The sequence below is a fragment of the Salvelinus alpinus genome, chromosome 12 (assembly GCF_045679555.1).
Source record: "Salvelinus alpinus chromosome 12, SLU_Salpinus.1, whole genome shotgun sequence".
NCBI lineage: Eukaryota > Metazoa > Chordata > Actinopteri > Salmoniformes > Salmonidae > Salvelinus > Salvelinus alpinus.
In genome coordinates this window covers 3,447,373-3,472,101 of record NC_092097.1, presented here as the reverse complement: position 1 = coordinate 3,472,101, position 24,729 = coordinate 3,447,373, and the positions used below count along the sequence as shown (strand labels likewise).

Below are 24,729 nucleotides of genomic sequence, written 5' to 3'. Positions count from 1 at the left end.
GATGACTTCGTCAACCATTTTGAAAAGAAGGTCGACGACATCCGATCCTCGTTTGCTAAGTCAAACGACACCGCTGGTTCTGCTCACACTGCCCTACCCTGTGCTTTGACCTCTTTCTCCCCTCTCTCTCCAGATGAAATCTCGCGTCTTGTGACGGCCGGCCGCCCAACAACCTGCCCGCTTGACCCTATCCCCTCCTCTCTTCTCCAGACCATTTCCGGAGACCTTCTCCCTTACCTCACCTCGCTCATCAACTCATCCTTGACCGCTGGCTACGTCCCTTCCGTCTTCAAGAGAGCGAGAGTTGCACCCCTTCTGAAAAAACCTACACTCGATCCCTCCGATGTCAACAACTACAGACCAGTATCCCTTCTTTCTTTTCTCTCCAAAACTCTTGAACGTGCCGTCCTTGGCCAGCTCTCCTGCTATCTCTCTCAGAATGACCTTCTTGATCCAAATCAGTCAGGTTTCAAGACTAGTCATTCAACTGAGACTGCTCTTCTCTGTGTCACGGAGGCGCTCCGCACTGCTAAAGCTAACTCTCTCTCCTCTGCTCTCATCCTTCTAGACCTATCGGCTGCCTTTGATACTGTGAACCATCAGATCCTCCTCTCCACCCTCTCCGAGCTGGGCATCTCCGGCGCAACCCACGCTTGGATTGCGTCCTACCTGACAGGTCGCTCCTACCAGGTGGCGTGGCGAGAATCTGTCTCCGCACCACGTGCTCTCACCACTGGTGTCCCCCAGGGCTCTGTTCTAGGCCCTCTCCTATTCTCGCTATACACCAAGTCACTTGGCTCTGTCATATCCTCACATGGTCTCTCCTATCATTGCTATGCAGACGACACACAATTAATCTACTCCTTTCCCCCCTCTGATAACCAGGTGGTGAATCGCATCTCTGCATGTCTGGCAGACATATCAGTGTGGATGACGGATCACCACCTCAAGCTGAACCTCGGCAAGACGGAGCTGCTCTTCCTCCCGGGGAAGGACTGCCCGTTCCATGATCTCGCCATCACGGTTGACAACTCCATTGTGTCCTCCTCCCAGAGTGCTAAGAACCTTGGCGTGATCCTGGACAACACCCTGTCGTTCTCAACTAACATCAAGGCGGTGACCCGTTCCTGTAGGTTCATGCTCTACAACATTCGCAGAGTACGACCCTGCCTCACGCAGGAAGCGGCGCAGGTCCTAATCCAGGCACTTGTCATCTCCCGTCTGGATTACTGCAACTCGCTGTTGGCTGGGCTCCCTGCCTGTGCCATTAAACCCCTACAACTCATCCAGAACGCCGCAGCCCGTCTGGTGTTCAACTTTCCCAAGTTCTCTCACGTCACCCCGCTCCTCCGCTCTCTCCACTGGCTTCCAGTTGAAGCTCGCATCCGCTACAAGACCATGGTGCTTGCCTACGGAGCTGTGAGGGGAACGGCACCTCCGTACCTTCAGGCTCTGATCAGGCCCTACACCCAAACAAGGGCACTGCGTTCATCCACCTCTGGCCTGCTCGCCTCCCTACCTCTGAGGAAGTACAGTTCCCGCTCAGCCCAGTCAAAACTGTTCGCTGCTCTGGCACCCCAATGGTGGAACAAACTCCCTCACGACGCCAGGTCAGCGGAGTCAATCACCACCTTCCGGAGACACCTGAAACCCCACCTCTTTAAGGAATACCTAGGATAGGATAAAGTAATCCTTCTAACCCCCCCCCCCTTAAAAGAGTTAGATGCACTATTGTAAAGTGGTTGTTCCACTGGATATCATAAGGTGAATGCACCAATTTGTAAGTCGCTCTGGATAAGAGCGTCTGCTAAATGACTTAAATGTAATGTAAATGTAAATGTAATGGGTGGTTCCATCCCTGAATGCTGATTGGCTGACAGCTGTGGTATATGAGACTATACCATGGGTATGACAAAACATTTATTTTTACAGCTCTAATTACTTTAGTAACCAGTTTAAAATAGCAATAAAGCACCTCAGGGGTTGGGGTTTGTGGTATATGGCCAAGAACAGCCCTTAGTCGTGGTATATTGGCCATATTACCCCCCACCCCCTCCTGCTTGACAAACACGTTAACTACATAGGAAGTAGATAACTAGCCAATATCAGGGTGACAGTAAACACACGCATATGTAACGGATGTGAAATGGCTAGCTAGTTAGCGGGTACGCGCTAGTAGCGTTTCAATCAGTTACGTCACTTGCTCTGAGACTTAAGTAGGGTTTCCCCTTGCTCTGCAAGGGCCGTGGCCTTTGTGGAGCGATGGGTAACGATGCTTCGTGGGCGACCGTTGTTGATGTGTGCAGAGGGTCCCTGGTTCGCGCCCGAGGTCGGGGCGAGGGGACGGTCTAAAGTTATACTGTTACATTGATGCTGTTGACCCGGATCACTGGTTGCTGCGGAAAAGGAGGAGGTTGAAAGGGGGGTGAGTGTAACGGATGTGAAATGGCTAGCTAGTTAGCGGGTACGCGCTAGTAGCGTTTCAATCAGTTACGTCACTTGCTCTGAGACTTAACCCATTTAATCCCAAATTTTTCCCAGACATGAAAATATCCAAATCAAGTGTCATTAGTAACCCTTTGAAGTAATCAATCATTCTTTTTTGAAATTTTAATGGAAAAGTAGGTGAAAAAGTGTGTTTTATGGTCGGTCACAATTGTGACCGGTGGGATAATGTTACGTATACTAAATTAACATATCTCTCCTATGCAGTTATCAAAGTTCTTATAAATCCCAACCCAGTTATTAACACATTTAAAACTCTGTCACTGGCAGTCCCCAGCATTGCCTCTAGAATGCCCCGTCACGTTCTAGTGTGACTATTTTACACATCAAAAACCCTTATACAACACGATATGAACACTGAGAGCAAAGACAAAAAAACAACCATCAGCGTATTTCAACATTGTTAATTTATTGTAACATACATTGTAACACTGTTACTTTAGTGCAATATTCATTGTAACATTGTCATTGTGACATTTTAGTGAAACATTCACTAACAACTGTATAGCAGTCGTGTGATTCATTCCCACTGAACATAAAGGTAACATTTAGGATAGAGGTAGCCTGTAGAATATGCATTCAAGTAGAGACCTACACTGAACATAAAGGTAACGTTTAGGATAGAGGTAGCCTGTAGAATATGCATTCAAGTAGAGGCCTACACTGAACAAAATACAATTATTTATATAAAAAGCGCCACTGCACAATGAGTGCTTATATATATATATATATATATATATATATATATATATATATATATATATATACACATCATAGAGGTAGGCTTCAGAACCAAGTGCAAGATTAGTTTGTGCATAACTATTTTAAACTGTGATGAGTCAGACCTACTGTCATACAGTATGTCTTGAATCAATTGACCTTCTTTTCCAAAAACATTTCAGTCATTTTGATTGTCTTTTTTGTCGACTTTTCCTTTCTTCCTAGAGTCCGTTGTACTGCTTCTCCTCACCCTTTATCGACTTTTCAATTTTTCTTTTATTGTCTTTTTCAGCCCTTTTTCATTCGCTCTTATCTCCTTTTCTACTGTCCATGGTATATCTTGAAGCACTCAATGTGCAGTGGCGCTTTGCATTTCTCACATGCATAGGTAGTACGTTTGTCACAATGACGACTTCTCTGGAACCGGTGCATCGTGTTGATTGGCCAGTGAGAAGCTTTGTCATATCTTGCCTGATCTTCAACAGTAGCAGCCAGTAAAGACCTCCTTCCGTGGCTCAGTGGTATCGTGCAAAACTTTTGCATATTTGGGCTGTATACTATGTGTTTTGGAATCACAGCGGTGGCAGGCCTCTTCGATCGTTTGAACACTCAATCTTTATTTTTGGCCACCTGCAGCTTTTCCCTTGGCTCTTCTGGCTGACCCCTATGGCTTGTAGAGGCCCTTGGCTCTTCTGACTGGACCCTCTGGCGGGTAGAGGCCCTTGGCTCTTCATTATCAACAATGGAGGGGGGTGGGGGAGGATGTGGATGGGGGGTGAGGGGTAGGTCATCATCACTAATAACGTTGTTCCTGTCATGATCTGTTAGCATAGGTTCAGCATATGCATTCAACAGCCTGGCTGGCAAATGGCCTGTCCATAGTCCATATCTGACCCATCGCTATCACAATCACTCAGGACAGCATCTTTCTCATTTTGAGGGATAACTGCAATGTTGCATGCCTTGTCTGGGCAGTCACCTAGATCCAACATATCCCGAACTTGACTCAAAGTGAAACTAAAAGAAAGAACAGAGTAGAAAGTTAGGTAGAACAAGACCTATGTATGTGTATCAGTATGTGTATACCTAGATGCACTGTGTTATCCCGCCGGTCACTATTGTTGCCGTCAACATGTTTACTCATTCTATGACCACACTGAACAAAGTTGAGTAATTGCAAATGCATGTATCAATACTAGACACCTTAAAGATGATGTGTACCAAAAATCTTTGTCCTAACTTTATGTTAACATGCTTCACTAACCTCTTGTTTGGGAGCTTTGATGCAGCCATCCTCTTCTCATGGTGCAACCAGGAAGTAAACAGCTCTGGTCATGTGACAATTTACACTAAACATGTGACACTACACATCTTTCATTGAGACCCTTTATTATTTCAATATTTGCTGTAAATGCATTGATACGTCATTCAGTAAAAGATTTAGAGCCTTATAACTAAAAAGTTTTTTACGGTCACTATTGTGACCGATGGGATTAAATAGGTTAAGTAGGGTTTCCCCTTGCTCTGCAAGGGCCGTGGCTTTTGTGGAGCGATGGGTAACGATGCTTCGTGGGCGACCGTTGTTGATGTGTGCAGAAGGTCCCTGGTTCGCGCCCGGGTCGGGGCGAGGGGACGGTTTAAAGTTATACTGTTACACATACAACCTATGACACAACAGTAGCCTACACCTATCATCAATACTTTTATTCAAAAATAAACAATCAGCAATTTTATAGCTGAAATGTACAATTATTTGTGTAAAAGTATTAGTGAAATACGACTCATCCTATGGTTTAAAAACGGAAGAAGAAGAAAAAAACCAGCTCAATCAAAAACTGTCTACCTATAAGCAGAGCGCTTTGGTTGCCATATTGGGCTGCAGCTTTGGCTCTTTCTCTATTGAGCAACACACCCACCTTGAGATTCGGGTTCTTATTGGCTGCCACTCCCGGTGGCTGTGAGAGCCTATGGGTTTCCTCTCATACGGGGCAGGAACATTCTCAGCCAATTGGAAACGTAAGGTGGAAGATTGGCATGGGACCTCATGAATATTACAAGAGGGGAAAATGACGGCTACTTAAATTCATGTTCACACCTATCGTTCCCTCCTTCTCTGTCCCTGTCCAAAGCCAGGCAGTAACAACCATACAGCGATCACGACTGAACGATCCAAAAGAAGACAATCATGTCCGAGAAACTGCCCTTCAAAGTTGGTCAGTATAATTTTCAATTTATTTATATTCTTTATCATACACGCGAGCTTCAAGTCCTTCATTGATTGAGGATTACCGGGTGGCTATCCGGCTAATGCTGTCGCGTAGCATTGATTTTAGCCTTCAATTGGCTAGCTATTGGGTAATTTGTATGACTCTAAAATAACTTAGTTAGCAAACATTTTATCTTTGGACATTTAGTTGACAAAACATTTGCACTGGTATTTTATAAACGTGTATAATCCAGTTGAGGTGGAACACATGGTCCATTTCCCTGCTGCCTTCTGTTATTCATTATTTATTTTTATTTTTTTACAACGCTTTACCTATGCATAACCACTAACAGAAATTGCAACATGTAAATCACATAATTTGGTCAAATGCAAGTTTTGTTACATTTGGTTACAGAACGAATAGAGTCGGCATAACGAACATAACACTGGCCCGCAAGCATGGTTTCATTCAGAATACTTATTTCTAAGTTATTGGTAGTTGTAGTCCATTTAGTCGAGCTTGGTGCTTTCGTTCGTATTCGGAACTTGGTAGTAAAACTACAATACCTAAATGTCAGTGTGTGGAGCCGCCAGTTTTCATTGATTGACAGGCAGTCTGGCACAGCAGGCAAAGCAGGGCACTATAACAGTGTGCTATTGTTTCCGCACTAAATCCATACTGTTTTTTATGGTTCAACTTTGGAGGGAATTGGGCACAAGTTAAGACTTGTTGAGATAAAAAAAAATTAAAAAAGCCTTTCATTGTAAATAAGAATGTCTATTTAATTAACTGACTTTACTAATTAAATAAAGGTAAAATAAAACAATTATAAGCTTCTGACTTTGGTGACAAATTACCCATGTATAAAGGGAAAAATCTCCACACTTGCTTGGAAGGGTTTGATAACCGTTTAGTATTTCACCTTTCTACCAGTCTGTGTCTTACTTGGTTACATAACATTTTAAAATGTCTCACCTAGTATTTTTCAGTCCTCACTTGTCACCCTGAGACCTTTATTTTTTAGGAATAGATTAGGGATAGTTAAACAGTGGCTTCATAGTTAGTGCCCTAACCATAACCCCTGCATGACCACTTTAAACGTAAAATTCAACTTGGGGGGGGGGGTGTCCAAGGTAGCAAGGAAAATGGCTTGATGGTAGCGTCATGCCTTAGACTTTGTTCCACAAGTTTCTGCGTCAGAGTTGCCCAAATTATACTTTTAGCATTGTATCATTAACTCTATGTTGGTGAACTAGGCCTATTTTTTTTTTTTATATATATAATCTCAAACATCCTGGAATAATATCCATGGCTACTTTTGAGCACCCCATGTTTTGCCTCAGTCTTGATAGTTTTGCAGAGTGTGGACATATTTTGGACACTTGACGCAAGCTGGACTGCTCCAGTTCAGTGTGGTTGTTTGCAGTTGGCACATTCTGGCTCACCGCATCTGACTGGCTTTCAGGAGGAGTAAGGTTCAGTTTAACTCTCGACCCTAGTGGTGTATACCCAGTTTACAGCTGGCAACCCATGGGTTCTCAGCTGATTGTACTGATCACAGCTGGCTCCCTCGTGAACAATAAATCCAGATTCTTTGTTTAATCCCAACGCTTTGCCTTGCGATATGGTTTTGGAAACCTTTGGAACTTAATTTTCATAAGCGAGAGTCTTTCAAATACAAAATATACATTCTGTGTGCAGTTTAGATACACTTACCATGTGACATCTTATCACCTTGTGCTTGAATTTCCATTGGACCATTAATTTCCTCTTTCTCAAAATACAGCCAGGTGCAACATTTCTAATCTGTACAGTAAGTGTCTTGTATTTGAACAATTATTTCTTGATTATATGAAAGTTAAATTCCAAATGTGCCCAAAACTATAATGTGCGAGGCATATTTGCGTTTTTATACAGAGACTTTAGGCAGCGTCGGAGAGTCTCGAAATCCCTTGTGGCGGCTTACTGCTTTGTGAATATACAGTAATGTTTAGGAACATTTACCGTCTATTTGAATGGGCTTTGTTCAGTTTGGAGACTTCTGAAGAGCGCAGTGTTGAATTGCAGCTGTTAAGATCCAGTAGTCGGTGGAAGCTGCAACTGATGTTGAGTCTTAAGCGAGTTCAGCCAGTGCAAGGCAGCTGCCAATGTCTAACTTTATGGCAAACTACTCTCACTGCCAGCCCGCTCTCCTAAACCACAGCTTGATCTCAATAGATCATGAGATGACCACTCGCAATGAAAGTTTTGGATAATTCGCAAATTCTTTCAAATCAATGGCCACGAAGTGAAGGAGATGCTAAGGGATTGAAATTATCATGGACGGTTTAGACTTGATCAACCTACACTGAAAAAAATTAGATGCAACAATTTAAAAGATTTGGCTGAGTTAGTTCATATAAGGAAATCAGTCCACTGAAATAAATAAATAAGAACCTAATCTATGGATTTCACATGACTGGTCAGGGGCGCAGTAATATCCCCCATCCTCTTACGATCCCACAAGTGAAGAAGCCAGATGTGGAAGTCCTGGGCTGGTGTTACATGTGCTCTGCGGTTGGGAGGCCGGTTAGACGTACTGCCAAATTCTCTAAAACTGTTGGAGGCGGCTTATGGTAGAGAAATGAACATTAAGTTCTCTGGCAACAGCTCTAGTGGACTTTCCTTGCGAATTGCACGCTCCCCGAACTCGATGTGTAGTTTTTTTTTAGTGGCCTCTTATTGTCCCCAGCACAAGGTGCACCTATATAATGAACATTCTGTTTAATCATCTACTTGATATGTCACACCTGTCAGGTGAATAGATTATCTTGACAACGGGTAAAATGCTTAATAACAGGGATGTAAACAGATCTGTGCACAACATTTGAGGGAAATTAGCCTTTTGCGAGTATGGAACATTTCTGGGAGCTTCTTTTAGCTCATGAAACATGGAAACAGCACTTTACGTTTTGCCTTTTAGATTTTTGTTCAGTATACATAACCTCAGTTATTCAGAAGTAGCCTGACTTGGACTTAAAGTGATAGTTTACTCAAAATTAAAGCTCAGAAGCCCAAATAGAGATGGATAAACTCTGGCTTATTTGAGCACTTTAGAAGGTGCATACCCCTTTCTAACTAACATTTTGAGGTCTGAGAACCTCTGACACTTTGAACTATCACTTAATCAACATGTAGAACCTGTTTACTAAGTAGCAGTTTATTTATTGTCTTTTTTCCCCCTCCGTAGCTGACATCAGCCTGGCGGAGTGGGGCCGCAAAGCTATCGACATTGCAGAGAACGAGATGCCCGGCCTGATGAAGATGAGGCAGATGTACGGCCAGTCCAAGCCCCTGAAGGGCGCCCGCATCGCAGGCTGCCTCCACATGACCCTGCAGACCGCCGTGCTCATTGAGACCCTCACTGCCCTCGGAGCCGAGGTGAGAGACACACTTCCATGCAGTCTTCCTCTATTAAGGTTTGACTAGATACTTTAAATGCAAACATCTTGGTCTGTTGACCGTCATCACATTATCTGACAAAGGACTGTTCTATTTCAAATAAAAGTGAAACTTTGTGAGTGAGCAGTGTGCTGGAACGTATTGTATTGGGTCAGGTGTCATGTCAGGCATAACTAGTTCATCCTGGGTTCTGCGAGTTATGTCTCGGACAGATTATTTGCGTTGGTCATATTGGAAAGCGGGTCTCAATCTTGCAGGTTTGAAAACCACTGCAAGAAGGGAAATGGAAAACTTATTTGAATAAGACCCTCTTTTGGCAAAGATGAGGCTAAACCTTAGCAAAAACTAGCTACGGCATCATGACCGTGGGAATGGAGAAGTCCACAAGTGTTTCGGTTGACTGTCAACTAAATGTAAGTCACTGTTGATTTGCCCCTGTGGTAGCCATCCACCACAACACTTTAGATTAATTTGGTCAGCCCAAAGTCCAACTCATTCACTTGGATTAAGCAGATGCTGATTTGATCTCAATAAATGTGAATTGTTAGTTGAATCTTGATGGTGAACATTACATTTCCATTTTTTTTTTATTGATGCAACTCAAGTGTCATCGATTGAAAAGGAATGTATGAAAATGTCTACGCCTACAGTGCATTTGGAAAGTATTCAGACCCCTTTTCCACATTTTGTTACGTTACAGCCTTATTCTAAAATGGATTAAATAGTTTTCCTCAATCTGCACACAATAACCCATTTTTGTTTTGTCATTACAGGGTAAGACATTTGAGTTTAATACAATCACATTTACCGGTATTCAGACCCTTTACTCTAGAGGTCGACCGATAATGATTTTTCAACGCCGATACCGATTATTGGAGGACCAAAAAAAGCCGATACCGATTAATCGGACGATTTTATTTATTTGTAATAATGACAATTACAACAATACTGAATGAACACTTATTTTAACTTTAATATAATACATCAATAAAATAAATTTTGGCTCAAATAGTGAAACCTGTTCAATTTGGTTTAAATGATGCAAAAACAAAGTGTTGGCGAAGAAAGTAAAAGTGCAATATGTGCCATGTAAAAAAGCTAACGTTTAAGTTCCTTGCTCAGGACATGAGAACATATGAAAGCTGGTGGTTCCTTTTAACATGAGTCTTCAATATTCCCAGGTAAGAAGTTGTAGTTATTATAGGACTATTTCGCTCTATACCATTTGTATTTCATATACCTCTGACTATTGGATGTTCTTTTAGGCACTTTATTATTGCCAGGGTAACAGTATAGCTTTCGTCCCTCTCCTCGCCCCAACCTGGGCTCGAACTAGGAACACATCGACAACACCCACCCTCGAAGCATCGTTACCCATCGCTCCACAAAAACCGAGGCCCTTGCAGCGCAAGGGGAACAACTACTTCAAGGTCTCAGAGCGAGTGACGTCACCGATTGAAACGCTATTAGCGCGCTACCTAGCTAGCCATTTCACATCGGTTACACCAGCCTAATCTCGGGAGTTGATAGGTTTGAAGTCCATAAACAGCTCAATGCTTGAAGCACAGCAAAGTGCTGTTTGAATGAATGCTTACGAGCCTGCTGCTGCCTACCACCGCTCAGTCAGACTGCTCTATCAAATATCAAATCGTAGACTTAATTATAACATAATAACACACAGAAATACGAGCCTTTGGTCATTAATATGGTTGAATCCGGAAACTATCATTTCGAAAACAAAACGTTTATTATTTCAGTGAACTATGGAACCGTTCCGTATTTTATCTAATGGGTGGCATCCCTAAGTCTAAATATTGCTGTTACATTGCACAACCTTCAATGTTATGTCATAATTATGTACAATTCTGGCAAATTAATTACTGTCTTTGTTAGGAAGAAATGGTCTTCACACAGTTCGCAACGAGCCAGGCGGCCCAAACTGCTTGCACGGAACACAAGAGAAGTGACACAATTTCCCTAGTTAAAAGAAAGTCATGTTAGCAGGCAATATGCCAGCATATTGCCAGCAATGTGCCAGCAGCATACCACCCTCCATACCACTGCTGGCTTGCTTCTGAAGCTAAGCAGGGTTGGTCCTGGTCAGTCCCTGGATGGGAGACCAGGTGCTGCTGGAAGTGGTGTTGGAGGGCCAGTAGGAGGCACTCTTTCCTCTGGTCTAAACAAAGATCCCAATGCCCCAGGGCAGTGATTGGGGACACTGCTCTGTGTAGGGTGCCGTCTTTCGGATGGGACGTTAAACGGGTGTCCTGACTCTCTGAGGTCATTAAAGATCCCATGGCACTTATCGTAAGAGTAGGGGTGTTAACCCCGGTGTCCTGGCTAAATTCCCAATCTGGCCCTCAACCATCACGGTCACCTAATAATCCCCAGTTTACAATTGGCTCATTCATCCCCCTCTCCCCTGTAACTATTCCCCAGGTCGTTGCTGCAAATGAGAACATGTTCTCAGTCAACTTACCTGGTAAAATAACGGTAAAATAAAATAAATAAATAAATAAATAAAAATTGACTAAATATGCAGGGTTAAAAAAAAAAAAATACTTGTGTATTGATTTTAAAGAAAGGCATTGATGTTTATGGTTAGGTACATATTGGTGCAACGACAGTGCTTTTTTTCACGAATGCGCTTGTTAAATCATCACCCGTTTGGAGAAGTAGGCTCTGATTCGATGAGAAATTAACAGTCACCGCATTGATTATATGCAACGCAGGACACGCTAGATAAACTAGTAATATCATCAACTATGTGTTGTTAACTAGTGATTATGTAAAGGTTGATTGTTTTTTTATAAGAAAAGTTTAATGCTAGCTAGCAACTGAACTTGGCTTCTTGCTGCACTTATGTAACAGGTAGTCAGTCTGCCATGCAGGCTCCTCGTGGAGTGCAATGTAACGCAGGTGGGTAGAGCGTTGGACTAATAACTGAAAGGTTGCAAGATCAAATCCCCGAGTTGACAAGGTAAACATCTGTCGTTCTGACCCTGAACAAGGCAGAACCCACCGTTCCTAGGCCGTCACTGAAAATAAGAATGTGTTCTTAACTGACTTGCCTAGTTAAATAAAGGTAAAAACATTATAATTTTTTAATCGGCCACAATCGGTGTCCAAAAATGCCGATTACCGATTGTTATGAACTTGAAATCGGCCCTAATTAATCGGCCATTCCGATTAATCGGTCGACCTCTACTTTGTTGAAGCATCTTAGGCAGCGATTACAGTTTCTAGTCTTCTTGGGTATGATGCTACAAGCTTGGCACACCTGTATTTGGGGAGTTTCTCCCATTCTCTGCAGATCCTCAAGTTTTGTCAGGTTGAATGGGGAGTGTCGTTTCACAGCTATTTTCAGGTTTCTCAGAGATGTTCAAGTCCGGGCTCTGGCTGGGTCACTCAAGGACTTTCAGAAACTTTTCCCAAAGCCACTCCTGCGTTGTTTTGGCCACAGAGGAACTCTAGAGCTCTGTCAGTGACCATTGTGTTCTTGGTCATCTCCCTGACCAAGGCCCTTCTCTCCCGCTTGCTCAGTTTGTCCGGGCGGCCAGCTCTGGGAAGAGTTCCAAACTTCTTCCATTTAAGAATGATAGTGGCCACTGTTATTGGGGACGTTCAATGCTGCATACACTTGTTTTTTTTTGTACCCTTCCACCAGATCTGTGCCCAACACAACCCTCTCTCGGAGCTCTACTGACAATTCCTTTGACCTCATGGCTTAGTTTCTGCTTTGACATGCACTGTCAACTGTGGGACCTTTAAATAGACAGGTGTGCCTTTCCAAATCATGTCCGGTCAATTGCATTTGCCACAAGTGGACTGCAAGTTGTGGAAACATCTCAAGGATGGTCAATGGAAACAGGATGCACCTGAGCTTTGTGTTTTTTTTTTTTATAGATCTGCAAAAATGTCTAAACCTGTATTCTTTGTCATTGTGGAGATTGAGGACAAAGTACTTAATCAATTTTAGAATACGGCTGTAATGTTACAAAATGTAGGAAAAGGGAACGGGTCTGATTTTAATTTCCGCATGCATGCTACCGGTCAAAAGTTTTAGAACACATACTCATTCAAGGGTTTTTATTTATTTGTACTATTTTCTACATTGTAGAATAATAGTGAAGACTATGGAATCATGTAGTAACTTAAAGTGTTAAACAAATCAAAATATATTTTAGATTCTTCAAAGTAGCCAAACTTTGCTTTGACAGTTTTGCACACCTTTGGCATTCTCTCAACCAGTTTCATCAGGTAGTCACTTGGAATGCATTTCAATTAACTGGTGTGCGTTAAGTTAATTTGTGGAACTTCTTTCCTTAATTCGTTTGAGCCAATCGGTTGTGTTGTGACAAGATGGTCAATCTTCTGTATATCTCCCCCCCCCCCCACCCTTTCTATTTGGTAAAAGACCAAGTCCACATTAAGGGTGAGAACAACTCAAATAAGCAAAGTGAAATGACAGTCTCATTACTTTAAGACATTAAGGTTTCAAGAACTTTGACAGTTTCTTCAAGTGCAGTCGCAAAAACCATCAGGCGCTATGATGAAACGCTCATGAGGAAAGAAAGACCCATAGTTACCTCTGCTGGAAAGGATAAGTTCATTAGTTACCAGCCTCAGAAATTGCAGCCCAAAAAGTGTTCAAGTAAGACTTCTCAACATCAACTGTTCAGAGGAGACTAAATGATTCAGGCCTCCGTAGTTGAATTTCTGCAAAGAAACCACTACTGAAGGACATAAATAAGAAGAGACTTGCTTGGGCCAAGAAACACGTGCAATGGACATGAGACCTTTGGAATTTTGTCCTTTGGTCTCGAGTCCAAATTTCAGTTATTTGGTCCCAACTGCTGTGTCTTTGTGGGACGTGGTGTGGGTGAACTGATCTCTGCATGTGTATTTCCCACCATAAAGCATGGAGGTTTCATGGTGTGGGGGTGCTTTGCTGGTGACACGGTCTTTGATTTTAACCAGCATGGGTACCACAGCATTCCACAACGACCCGCCATCACATCTGGTTTGGGCTTAGTCCCACTATCATTTGTTTTTCAACAGGACAATGAACAAACACCCCTCTAGGCTGTGTAAGGGCTATTTTACAAAAAATGAGAGTGATGGAGTGCTGCATTAGATTACCTGGCATCCACAATCCCCTGACCTCAACCAAATTGAGATGGTTTGGGATGAGTTGGACAGCAGAGTAAAGGAAAAGCAGACAACAAGTGCTCAGCATATTTGGGAACTGTTGGAAAAGCAATCCAGGTGAAGCTGGTTGAGGGAATGCCAAGATTGTGGAAAGCTATCATCAAGGCAAAGGTTGGCTATTTGAAGAGTCTCAAATATAAAATATATTGATTTGTTTAACACTGTTTTGGTTACTACATGATTCCATGTGTTTCATAGTTTTGATGTCTTCACTATTATTCTACAATGTAGAAAATAGTAAAAATTAAATGAACAAACCCTTGAATGAGTAGATGTTCTAAAACTTTTGACCGTGTGTAGATATAAATAACACTGACGTCTAGCATGTGGTAACAGTAGCAACCTCCTCCCCCACTCACTGCGCCAAGTGGGCACAATTTAAATGGACCCGTTATCTGTCAGTAAGCAATGTTCTGAGAATTACAAAAGGACTTGTGTGGGAGTGCGTACTGAGTGGGAGTGTCCTAGTCAACCTGTGACCATTTTTCTCGTTTGTAGGTTCAATGGTCCAGCTGCAATATCTTCTCCACCCAGGACCACGCCGCTTCAGCCATTGCCAAAACTGGGGTTCCAGGTACACACAACTGTTTGTTTATAATGCCTCAAGACCTGCTCTGTGTTTAGCACTGGTTCCTGCCGGCTCTGTGCAACAGTAAGAGATAAGGCAGACCAGAAGTACACAAGGGTCCTCAATTGATCTTTTAAGGCCTAAGGGGCAGAGTGTTCTGCTAAATAAGCCTGTTGTTCACCCTCTATAGACTGGTATCATGTGATATGTCAATATATAGAACTGTCACGCTCGATAAACTGGAACATTAATTTTTCCTTAAATGTGGAGTGTTGCACAGTCCAATTTTATTATTTTTAATTCAGCAGAAGGCCTATATTCCTTGCCTAACATTTATCCTAGGATGTTTCAGGGGACCTGGAACGCGGCCATTGTGTCAAATGAGTTTTGGAAAGCTCTTCGCACTTCAGTTAACAACAGTAGTTGGATTTGTCAAGGAATTTGATCATAAGCCAAGAATGTATTACTTGTTTCACTAAAAAGAACTTCACCTAGTGGATAAAATCTTAGATGAAAATGAATGTTCCAATTGGTAGTGCCTTTTTTAAAACGTTTTCTTCTGCTTCATGCCTATAGACCACAATCCTTGTCTCTGCCATTGCAAAGCAGTCTCTCCTCAACCCTGATTCTCAAGCCTCTTTCATTGCAGTGTACGCCTGGAAGGGCATGACCGATGAGGAGTATGTGTGGTGCATTGAGCAGACCATCTACTGGAAGGATGGCCAGCCCCTCAACATGATCCTGGACGATGGCGGTGACCTCACCAACATGGTCCACAAGAAGTACCCCAAACTGCTGTCAGGTACGGGAGCTAGCTACCTCTGACAACCGTCAGGGTCTCACAGATGGGGCAGCTTAATTAATGAAACAAGGCACTGTATTGTTACACCTTACAGATCTGCAAACATTAAAGGTATAGGGAGGAACATAGGATTTACTGCTCCCAATTTGCTCCACCAGATCAGGGTAGGTTTAATAAAGCAGTGTAGTGGTTGAGCGCCCGTTTTGCTTTCAGCGTAATTGAGTCCGCAGACTCGCTTGTCCGGCATCCCATTGTGACATAGCTAGGCTGCTCTGAGACCACCGTCCATGGGGATGCACATCCCAAAATCCCCAAACAACAGGGTTCCATGTACACGTCTATTCATTTTAATGTGGTGACGGTTGGAGAAGTGGCCTGAGCAGTACTGAGAATACCAAAAGTATGAAAGCCAACTGGTCCAATATTCTAGGACACTGCTGTTCATACACATTTTGAACTCTGATGTTTACAGATCTGTAAAGTGTGAGGGTTAGTTGGGACTTGCCTTTGGTTATGGGTGGGGCCAGGAGTTTTGGGGCACTTTTTGAGGCACTGTGCTTTCACTGGTATTTCCTGCATTGTCCACTAGTGTTGCTGCAGGTAGGAAATATCAAAGATCTATTATATTGACAAGATGGTGACTGCTCTAACAATGGAAATGCATGTCCTCAAAGATGAAAGGCGAGATCAGGTGAAACCTTTTAGCCAATGAGAGGGCCGATACGAGCGAGTGAACTGGTACAGCTAAGTTGTTTTTTTTGTCTGAAGTTGCTGGAATGCGATGTGCATTCCTTTATGAGCACAATGCCTGGTTGGGCTGTGCTTGGTGGTGGGGGTATAGCCAGGGGAGGTATAGCGCTGTGACTCTTGGGCTGCTTTTACATTTTGGGTGACTACTGGCTGTGTGCGAACGAGTGAGGCAATACTGGCTGTATCCAAGGTTCAGCCAATCGTTCACATAACAGTAGAATGCAGAACGCGACTGAAGCGAGAACCAATGTGCTAGTTACAGCATCAGTGCGCGCTGAAATTGCGGAGAGTGGAATGGCAGTTTACCAGCTACAGTAGCGCGTCCCCTGAACGATAACAGAGGTAGGTGAGAAGCCTGACAATGGGGGTGAGAAGGTCATGAACTGTACTTCATGAGCCGTAACCGAAAAATAACTGGCATTTGGGAAGTTTGAGGTGAGGGAGAAAGTGTGGTGGAACAAGTATTGTTAGCATTTAAGTATATTGCTATAGTAGCTGGATCGAATTCTCCGTTAGCTAGCCAGAGAAATGTTGAGCAAAATTAGCCAACTTAATTGCGTTTATGGTGGGAAAAGTAGCTAGCTAACGTTAGTAACCTAACCATTCGCTTTATTATTAACTGGTATACTAAAATCTCCCCCCGTCAGAATTCTCTCCCCCTTAGTGTGAGCGCGCACACACTCAATTCTTCATTGCTGCGACTTGCTTGCTAGTTGAGATTTCTGCTCCTCACTCCGTTGTCAGTTTAGCTACCAAAATGATTATGAAGTGTGCCAGGCCTTGCAGTCCCAAGATAGGTGGCACCCCCCCCTCACTAATTTCCTTAATTTTGTAACTAGTGGCACACATCAGTTAAATACTTTGTATAGAACAAACTTCATCAGGAAAGGCAACCTAAATGAATCATTGATGTGTGTTATATTAAACAGAGGGCGTAAAATGTAGGCAAGCAAACATTTCAGAACTACTAATCGAATAAGACATGGGAGAGATGACCAATTTTGGGAAAGAGATTTATTTATAGACTTATACACTCAACAAATAACCAAACCGAAAACTGCAGACGTTACTAGCGCCTTCCCCACGATCAAACCGCAATAAAAATCACAATGAAACGCAGCCTAACGTGATCATTGACAGCTGCCTTGAAGGACACAAATAAAACATGCTTTCTGCTACTAAGATCAGTGAAATGTAGGCTGAACTGACAACTGAGTGAAGAGCAGCAATCTCAACAAGTCGCAAGGAATGAAGATTTGAGTGTGCGTGTTCATGTGGGATGTGCAATATTTAGGTGTTTGGTCACAAGCGTTCTATTATAAAGGCTGTCATGGCTAACTGCAATATTAATGTATTTTTCTCAAGACTTGAGTGTCGTTTGCAGTAAAGTCTAGGCAACAAATAACATTGCTTTCTTTACATTTTTTTTTTGTTGCTGTGAGTTAAATTCACATAAACCACTTTATTTTACACAGACTGATCATGTAGATTGTATTTGTTGTTTAATTAGTTAAAACCTGCATTTCCCTCTAGCAGGGGTAATTGTTTTTTTTTGCATGTTTCAGTGCAAAAAATAAGTCACCTTTTTGTCCCTCATCAGTTTTGCGTCCCTGGGCAAGGCCCTGTGTACTTTCCAGCTGGCATTTACTTAACAATGGCTAACTGAACTTTTAAAACATTCTCGCAAAGCAACAGTCTTTCCGAGTTTGATTCTGCTCACCACAAGTCTTTGTCACACTCCTGAGCGAAACACTAGAGCCTACAGTAACATAACACTGGCTGCCCACTAATGTGGGTTGTCTTAATGGAAATGAACTGTAAGATCAGTGATTTTACACCTTGATTTTCTCAAGCTGATCCCCTCCAAAGGACTTAGTGTAGCTAAAAATAAGTAAATTAGGGGAGAGTCAATGAAATCAATCATAAAAATATAATGTAGTGAATTTGGGGAATAATCTGGTTGGAAGTGAGCTGGCAACCAGAGGGTTGTTGGGATCAAATCCTAGATGCCATTGCCTGCCAGTGTCCGTTAGGGTAAAAGCTTAAGTCAAATTTCAGTTGGCCCTCTTCATTTTAATCCTGGTCGGTGATACCCCCCCCCCCCCTGGTATTTGCAACATTGGTATCAAAAGTGGGTTGTGGGGGGGCACTCTCTCCGGAACAACGGGGGTGGTGTAGCAACCATGACCCAACGTCTAATGAGCCTGTTAAGAGGTTCAAACCTCTTGGTTTAACCGTTAAGGTGTTGTCAAGACAGTTGCTGGGCCTGGGTTTGTGTCCTGGTCGGGGCTACCCACCGAAATTGCTACAATATACTGTACTTCCATGGTTGGTTTCCTTGACTCTCCCCTTTAACTACCCCTAATTTACCTATTTTCAGCTACAACTTCCAAGTCTGTTGGCGAGGATCCGCTTGAGCATATTAAGATGAAAAATCCCTGATCTATAAGTGGGATTGCCCAATTTCGAGTCAAGTTTTGCAACGCATTTTTGCAAAGGTGGTACTGCTGTAATTGTCTCCAGGGCTGTTAGTTTGAGTCTTGTACACTAGGTGGCAGCATTTCTCCACAAAGCCAATACTGAGAGAACCTCATAACTAAAGGGATTTGGCAAGCCACATGCAGCAGGCACTCGATAAGTGACCATTAACTTAAATGCAGTCCCTGGGGAATGTTACTTTGAATTAAAGACTTGATTGCTGTTTTGAATGTTAACTTGCCATTCATAGTATTTAACTCGGAGGAGAGATACGGCTATGGTCCTGATAATTTTCCGCCATTATTTTGGTGCCACCTACCAGATGTGGATGCCTTGAGAAATGGTCTTAATTTAACATTGTCAAACACGGTCAAAACAATGTTAATTGTCTCCCCTCAGGAATCAAGGGGGTGTCTGAGGAAACCACCACCGGGGTGCACAACCTGTACAAGATGTTGAAGAACGGCGACCTCAAGATCCCAGCCATCAACGTCAACGACTCAGTCACCAAGGTAGACCCACTCGTCCTCCCATTGTAGTGCCATGCATACATCCTCCGCTCTTAATGGTGCCATTTAAATTATGCTGGTGGCTGCAATGATGTATTAAATGGGAGTACAACATGTAGAATGTAAACTGAATTAATATAGATGGGTCATTAATAGAACTGATACAATTGCATGGTTTATCCAACCATCGTTGGTTGGTATAAAATACATTTATACTTGTGCATTTTGTGATGTTGCATCCTCTTGAGTAGGCATCGGTACTATGTTCCAATACCTTACCTCCTTCTCAATACCATCGCTCTCTCGCTTCCCCCCCCCCCACCCAGAGCAAGTTTGACAACCTGTACGGCTGCAGAGAGTCTCTGATTGATGGGATCAAACGGGCCACAGACGTGATGATCGCCGGGAAGGTGGCGGTTGTTGCCGGTTACGGTGATGTTGGCAAGGGCTGCGTTCAGGCCCTCCGTGGGTTCGGTGCCCGAGTCATCGTCACAGAGGTTGACCCCATCAACGCCCTGCAGGCTGCCATGGAGGGTCTGTACCTTTTTTTAAAGTTTGGTTATATGACAACGTTATTTTTATTTTTATTTGCATTATCCCAGAATGTTCTTGGAGATTCAACAGCACATAGAAAGTAGGTTATAGGTGTGTGTTCCTTTATCTCGGGTGCCTAGCAAATATAATTGAGAACTGTTTAAGTTCAGGGCCATATTATAAGTGACGTGCCAACAATATCTGCTTTACCCCATCTCATTTGTTCACTGCAACAGCGAGCTCACCTTTTACATTTGAGCTTATGTTATTGATTACTAATTCTACATTTTTGTTTAGTATTGCTACAGTACATACTAGTTATTGTGTAGTGTTTTTTTTGGTGGTGGTAGTTAGTCTTTTCTCATCGCTGCAACTCCCGTACGGACTCGGGAGAGGCGAAGGTCGAGAGCCATGCGTCCTCCGAAACACAACCCAACCAAGCTGCACTGCTTCTTGACACCATGCCCATCCAACCCGGAAGCCAGCCGCACCAATGTGTCGGAGGAAACACCGTACACCTGGCGACCTGGTCAGCGTACACTGCGCCCGGCCCGTCACAGCAGTCGCTAGTGCGCGATGAGACAAGGATAACCCTGCCTGCCAAACCCACCCTAACCCGAACGACGCTAGGCCAATTGTGCGCGTTACGGCCGGCTGCGACAGAGCCTGGACTCGAACCCAGAATTTCTAGTGGCACAGCTAGCACTGCGATGCAGTGCCTTAGACCACTGCGCCACTCGGGAGGTCTTATTGTGTAGTATTTAATTGTATTTTGTGATAATGTTGTAGGATACGAAGTCACCACCATGGAGGAGGCTTGCAAGGAGGGAAACATCTTTGTGACCACCACTGGCTGTGAGGACATTCTTTTGGGCAAGTAGGTATCATTTTGGAGACATGTAGTGCACCATGCAACTTGTGTTCAGCACTGTCCGATCAGAAGAACAGTTAAATCCTACCTCGTTATTATTCCTCAATTCAGTGATTCTATTCAACACACATGCATTGAGTAGAAGTTACCTCTAGGTACAGATCTCGGATCGGCTTATTCTCGCCCAATCCTTTTTGAAGATTGACCACTAGCCTTCCCATTAGTGGAGGAAACTTAAAGCTGACCTGATGCTGCATTCACATGCCATCAAACTGGGAATCTTGAGTTTTAACATGTAACTTAAGTTATTTAAGTAGAGCTTCCTATTGGTTGATTTTGATTCTTTCAAGTGGGGAAACTCGGGATCATCTTTCTGTAACCAGTAGACATTTCTGAGTTTAGGGGCAACAGCATCCTTCTCTGAAATGCAACTGCTGCCGTGTCTACAACAGGCCATTAATGTGTACGCTGGTGTGTTCCCCCAGACACTTTGAGCACATGAAAGACGACTCCATCGTTTGCAACATCGGCCACTTCGACTGTGAGATAGACATGAACTGGCTCAACGCCAACGCAGCCGAGAAGATAAACATCAAGCCACAGGTAAGACATAACATACAGAGCACATTTAGTGTGTGTGGTTAGTCTACAGTAATTTAGCTCTTGAGTTTCGGCCATTGTCCTATACCAACGTTCTCCTCCCGCCAGGTGGACCGCTACCGCATGAAGAGCGGCCGCCACATCATCGTGCTGGCTGAGGGCCGATTGGTTAATCTGGGCTGTGCCATGGGTCACCCCAGCTTTGTCATGAGCAACTCATTCACCAACCAGGTGTTGGCCCAGATTGAGCTGTGGAAGAACACCAGCAAGTACCCCCTGGGAGTTTACTTCCTGCCCAAGAAGGTGAGCCACTGAGCGAAGAAACAACGTTTCCAATTTCCACAAGATTGATGTGTGTTATGTAGCTATGCGGTTGCGGGCACTAAAGTTGTGTTGCACTGTGAATTTGGCAGAACAAATGCTGCAATGCGTGCGCAATATGGCGCTCTAGTCTTGCGACTTATAGCGATAGTTTGTCACAACCTGTAAAAGGGTTCAATGTTTTCAGTGCCTGCAGCTATATACAGTTTATTAGGAAGAAATGTTACGATAAGACATAAATGAGGAGTGCATACCATGTGGTATTCTCTAAAAAGCAAGCATTCTATCCTAAATTGACCCTGCTGTAACCCTTGGTCGACATGAACTGGTTTCAGACTGAGGAAAAATACCAGGTGGACAAAAGTAGATTTTCCATTTCTCGGCATTAGACATGCAATTTTGCAGTTAGTAGTATGTAATCAAATATGCTCCATTAACATTACAGAGTAGCCTGTAATTCAGTTTGCAGAACTGTGTAGTGCATATTTTATTGATATCTGCTTGAGTTGATGTTCTTAATGGCCAATTCTGCCACTTTCAACCTATTCATTATCTCAGCACCATACCATACAGTATGTGAAAATGGCGTGTTTCGTTGATCTGGTGTTAAGGTCAGAAGGTCCTTTTTTTTTTTTTTTTATGCTTGTCATCGCCGGGTAGTATTAAAATGAAGAAACTTTCTTTTTTTCAAACTGCAATGAGTTTCCTTGCTCCCCATATCTCCACGAATCTTAGTGTTTGAAAATGATTGGGTAGAACTTTTCAACAAAAAAAATCTACAAAATGTAAGTGTGCTCTGTTTTCACATGTGTAAACACTGGTATTGTGCTGGAAATTATGAAAATTATGTTAAAGTAGTGGAATTGCCCTTTAATGCTCGACTATTGACAGTCCTGCCATCTGACTGGGAATTGGCAATTTCACTATCAGAATTGTGAATAGCCCATGTTGGATTTGGGCATCATTGCTTTCACTGTGCATTTAGAATTTTGGGCATAGTTTTTCATGTGTATATTATGTCTTGTGACTGGAAATTAGGCTAAATGTGCATAATGGTTTAATGATTAACCCTGAAATGGGTAGCCAAATGAGGCTCTCTGTACTTGGGGCAGAAATTTTGCATTGCGGTGTCATTTTGCACTGAGTGACACATTGGTTGTGGTGAACATCTTAAGGCCTTTAACTGAAGCCATACGCTCAGAGCTGAGCGCAAGAGATATACTCATGAGAAGTTGGGAACTAAGCCAGGGAAGGTTCTCTTGAGTGTCTGCCGACTAGCAGGAATTCTGTCCATAGCATCACGAACCGTACACCGTGTGATTAAAAAAAACATTCCAGCTGCTAACTTAACCCATCCCTAAGAGGTCAACCTATTGCCATAAGAGAATGTTTTTATTTATTTTGTTGAAGAGTACATGGTCTGTCAAATAGAAGAACCACCCCTGTGATATATCATTCTTCTGTTGCTAAAAACCTCATGTTCAGCCTTGTCTTGACGGCCTTGTTTTGACAGCTCCATTGGATTCTGTCTGCTCTTGGCATTGAGACCAGTTTTGACATTTTTTCCTGTGATTTTGACCCAACTGCTTGTGAGCAACAAAGCACGTAAATTTTTTGTTTGGTGGGGTAAATGTGGTTTGAGTGATTGAACCCCGTAACTAATCAACATGTTTTGTCCCAGTGTAAGGAAACCTTTATTCCGAATTTGACTTGTGAAATCCTTTTCTCTTGTTCTGCAGCTGGATGAGGAGGTGGCTGCTGCCCATCTTGACAAGCTCGGCGTCAAGCTGACCAAGCTTTCAGATAAGCAGGCCAAATACCTGGGACTGCCCCGCGAAGGACCCTTCAAGCCTGACCATTACCGCTATTGAGAAATGTCAGGAAGGTGGCCAAGCAGCGGCCCAGACTCATGGTGGGGGTCTGATGGTGGCGCATGGACATGTGGGTTTGGGTAGGCCAAGATTCCCAGGAGTCTTTTGGAGGTCAGGACATTTTTGCTAATGCTCTGCTTCAACTACCCTTTAAACTGTCTTGCCCATTCTACATACCTTTTTAGATTCCAACCAGAGCTCCTTCGCCTTTCAAGTAACAAGTGCTAAGTGGCTTCTAAAGGCACTATTCTTGTTATAAATTGCATTCCCTCTTTGATCATGGAAAAACTTGATGCTTTTAGTTGAAAATCCCCATACTATTCAAGTTTACATATACACCATCGATAATGTGGCAATAAGTGCTGGTTTCATATCATTGTCTTACGGAGAAACTCCGAAGTAACACCAAAGCAGTTCTTGCCTGGCTTAAAGAACACACTTACTCAGTTTCTCCATTTGCTTATTTTGTATGTCTAGGATTCTGGCTGAAGGGACAGAAAACGTCCAAGTGCTTTCCTGTGCTGTTTTCTTAGCTGTGACGGAATGGGCTGTGGTCTGGTCGAACATATACTGCCATGTTTAACGGTTACATTCTTTATCCCAAGTGTTGCACTTCCTACAGTACTTGCACTGTTGTGAAATGTGATGCAATAAAGATTCAATTTTACTGGGGTTGTAAATCTCTTATTTTCAAAAAGGATTAACTTGTGTTCCATTGCTGTATGGCAAACGCAAGAGTTGAAATAATGCAACGTATGCTGCAATGCAGAGAACAAAGGAGGGCAACTCAACCTGTCGGACTCCTCAATTGAAATTCTGCCAGCACACCATTGCCGCAGTTAATCTGCAGGTGGCAAACTGGAGCCGTGCAAAGCTATGCATTGGGGGATTATGTATGTGAAAGTTATCAATTAAGCAAAATTTGCTCAGCAATATCAACATTTTGATTTAATGTATCTTGACTAATTGAATACCAGTTTCTTTCAGTTATTCCCTGTCCCCACCAACACTCATTGAACAACTCTACAGTATACGTTAGAAGCATTTGGGTTTGAAACTGACCTGCTGTTAGTCAGGAAAAAGTGAATAAATAAATGCCAAATTCCAGGCTTGAATCTTATACTACAATCCGTTTACGGTCTGGAATTCTTGAACTACATTGATCCAAGGTAAACGGATACACTACCTTCGGAAAGTATTCAGACCCCTTGGCTTTTTACACATTTGTTAAATTACAGCCACATTCTCAAATTGTTTTCCGCCCTCCCCTCAATCTACACACAATGCCCCATAATGACAAAGCAAAAACAGGTTTAGACTGTAAAAAAATTAATTAAATAA

General features: G+C 43.0%; 1 protein-coding gene across 1 annotated transcript; it reads left to right on the top strand.

The window, feature by feature from the left end:
* Positions 1–5,282: 5,282 nt before the first annotated feature.
* On the top strand, positions 5,283–24,055 carry LOC139535378 (adenosylhomocysteinase B). Its single transcript, XM_071334732.1, has 10 exons — positions 5,283–5,438; positions 8,662–8,852; positions 14,583–14,658; positions 15,302–15,454; positions 19,082–19,194; positions 19,518–19,725; positions 20,515–20,602; positions 21,082–21,199; positions 21,305–21,499; positions 23,257–24,055. Exons 1-10 carry the CDS (start codon positions 5,411–5,413, stop codon positions 23,386–23,388), a joined length of 1,302 nt encoding a protein of 433 aa, XP_071190833.1. The 5' UTR covers positions 5,283–5,410; the 3' UTR covers positions 23,389–24,055.
* Positions 24,056–24,729: the final 674 nt, after the last annotated feature.

Excerpts from the sequence above, each read along its gene's own strand:
- LOC139535378 (XM_071334732.1), top strand. The coding sequence starts at position 5,411 with ATGTCCGAGAAACTGCCCTTCAAAGTTG. Across the intron at positions 14,659-15,301 it reads TGCCAAAACTGGGGTTCCAG|TGTACGCCTGGAAGGGCATG; the intron begins GTACACACAACT and ends CTTTCATTGCAG. Across the intron at positions 21,500-23,256 it reads TTTACTTCCTGCCCAAGAAG|CTGGATGAGGAGGTGGCTGC; the intron begins GTGAGCCACTGA and ends CTTGTTCTGCAG.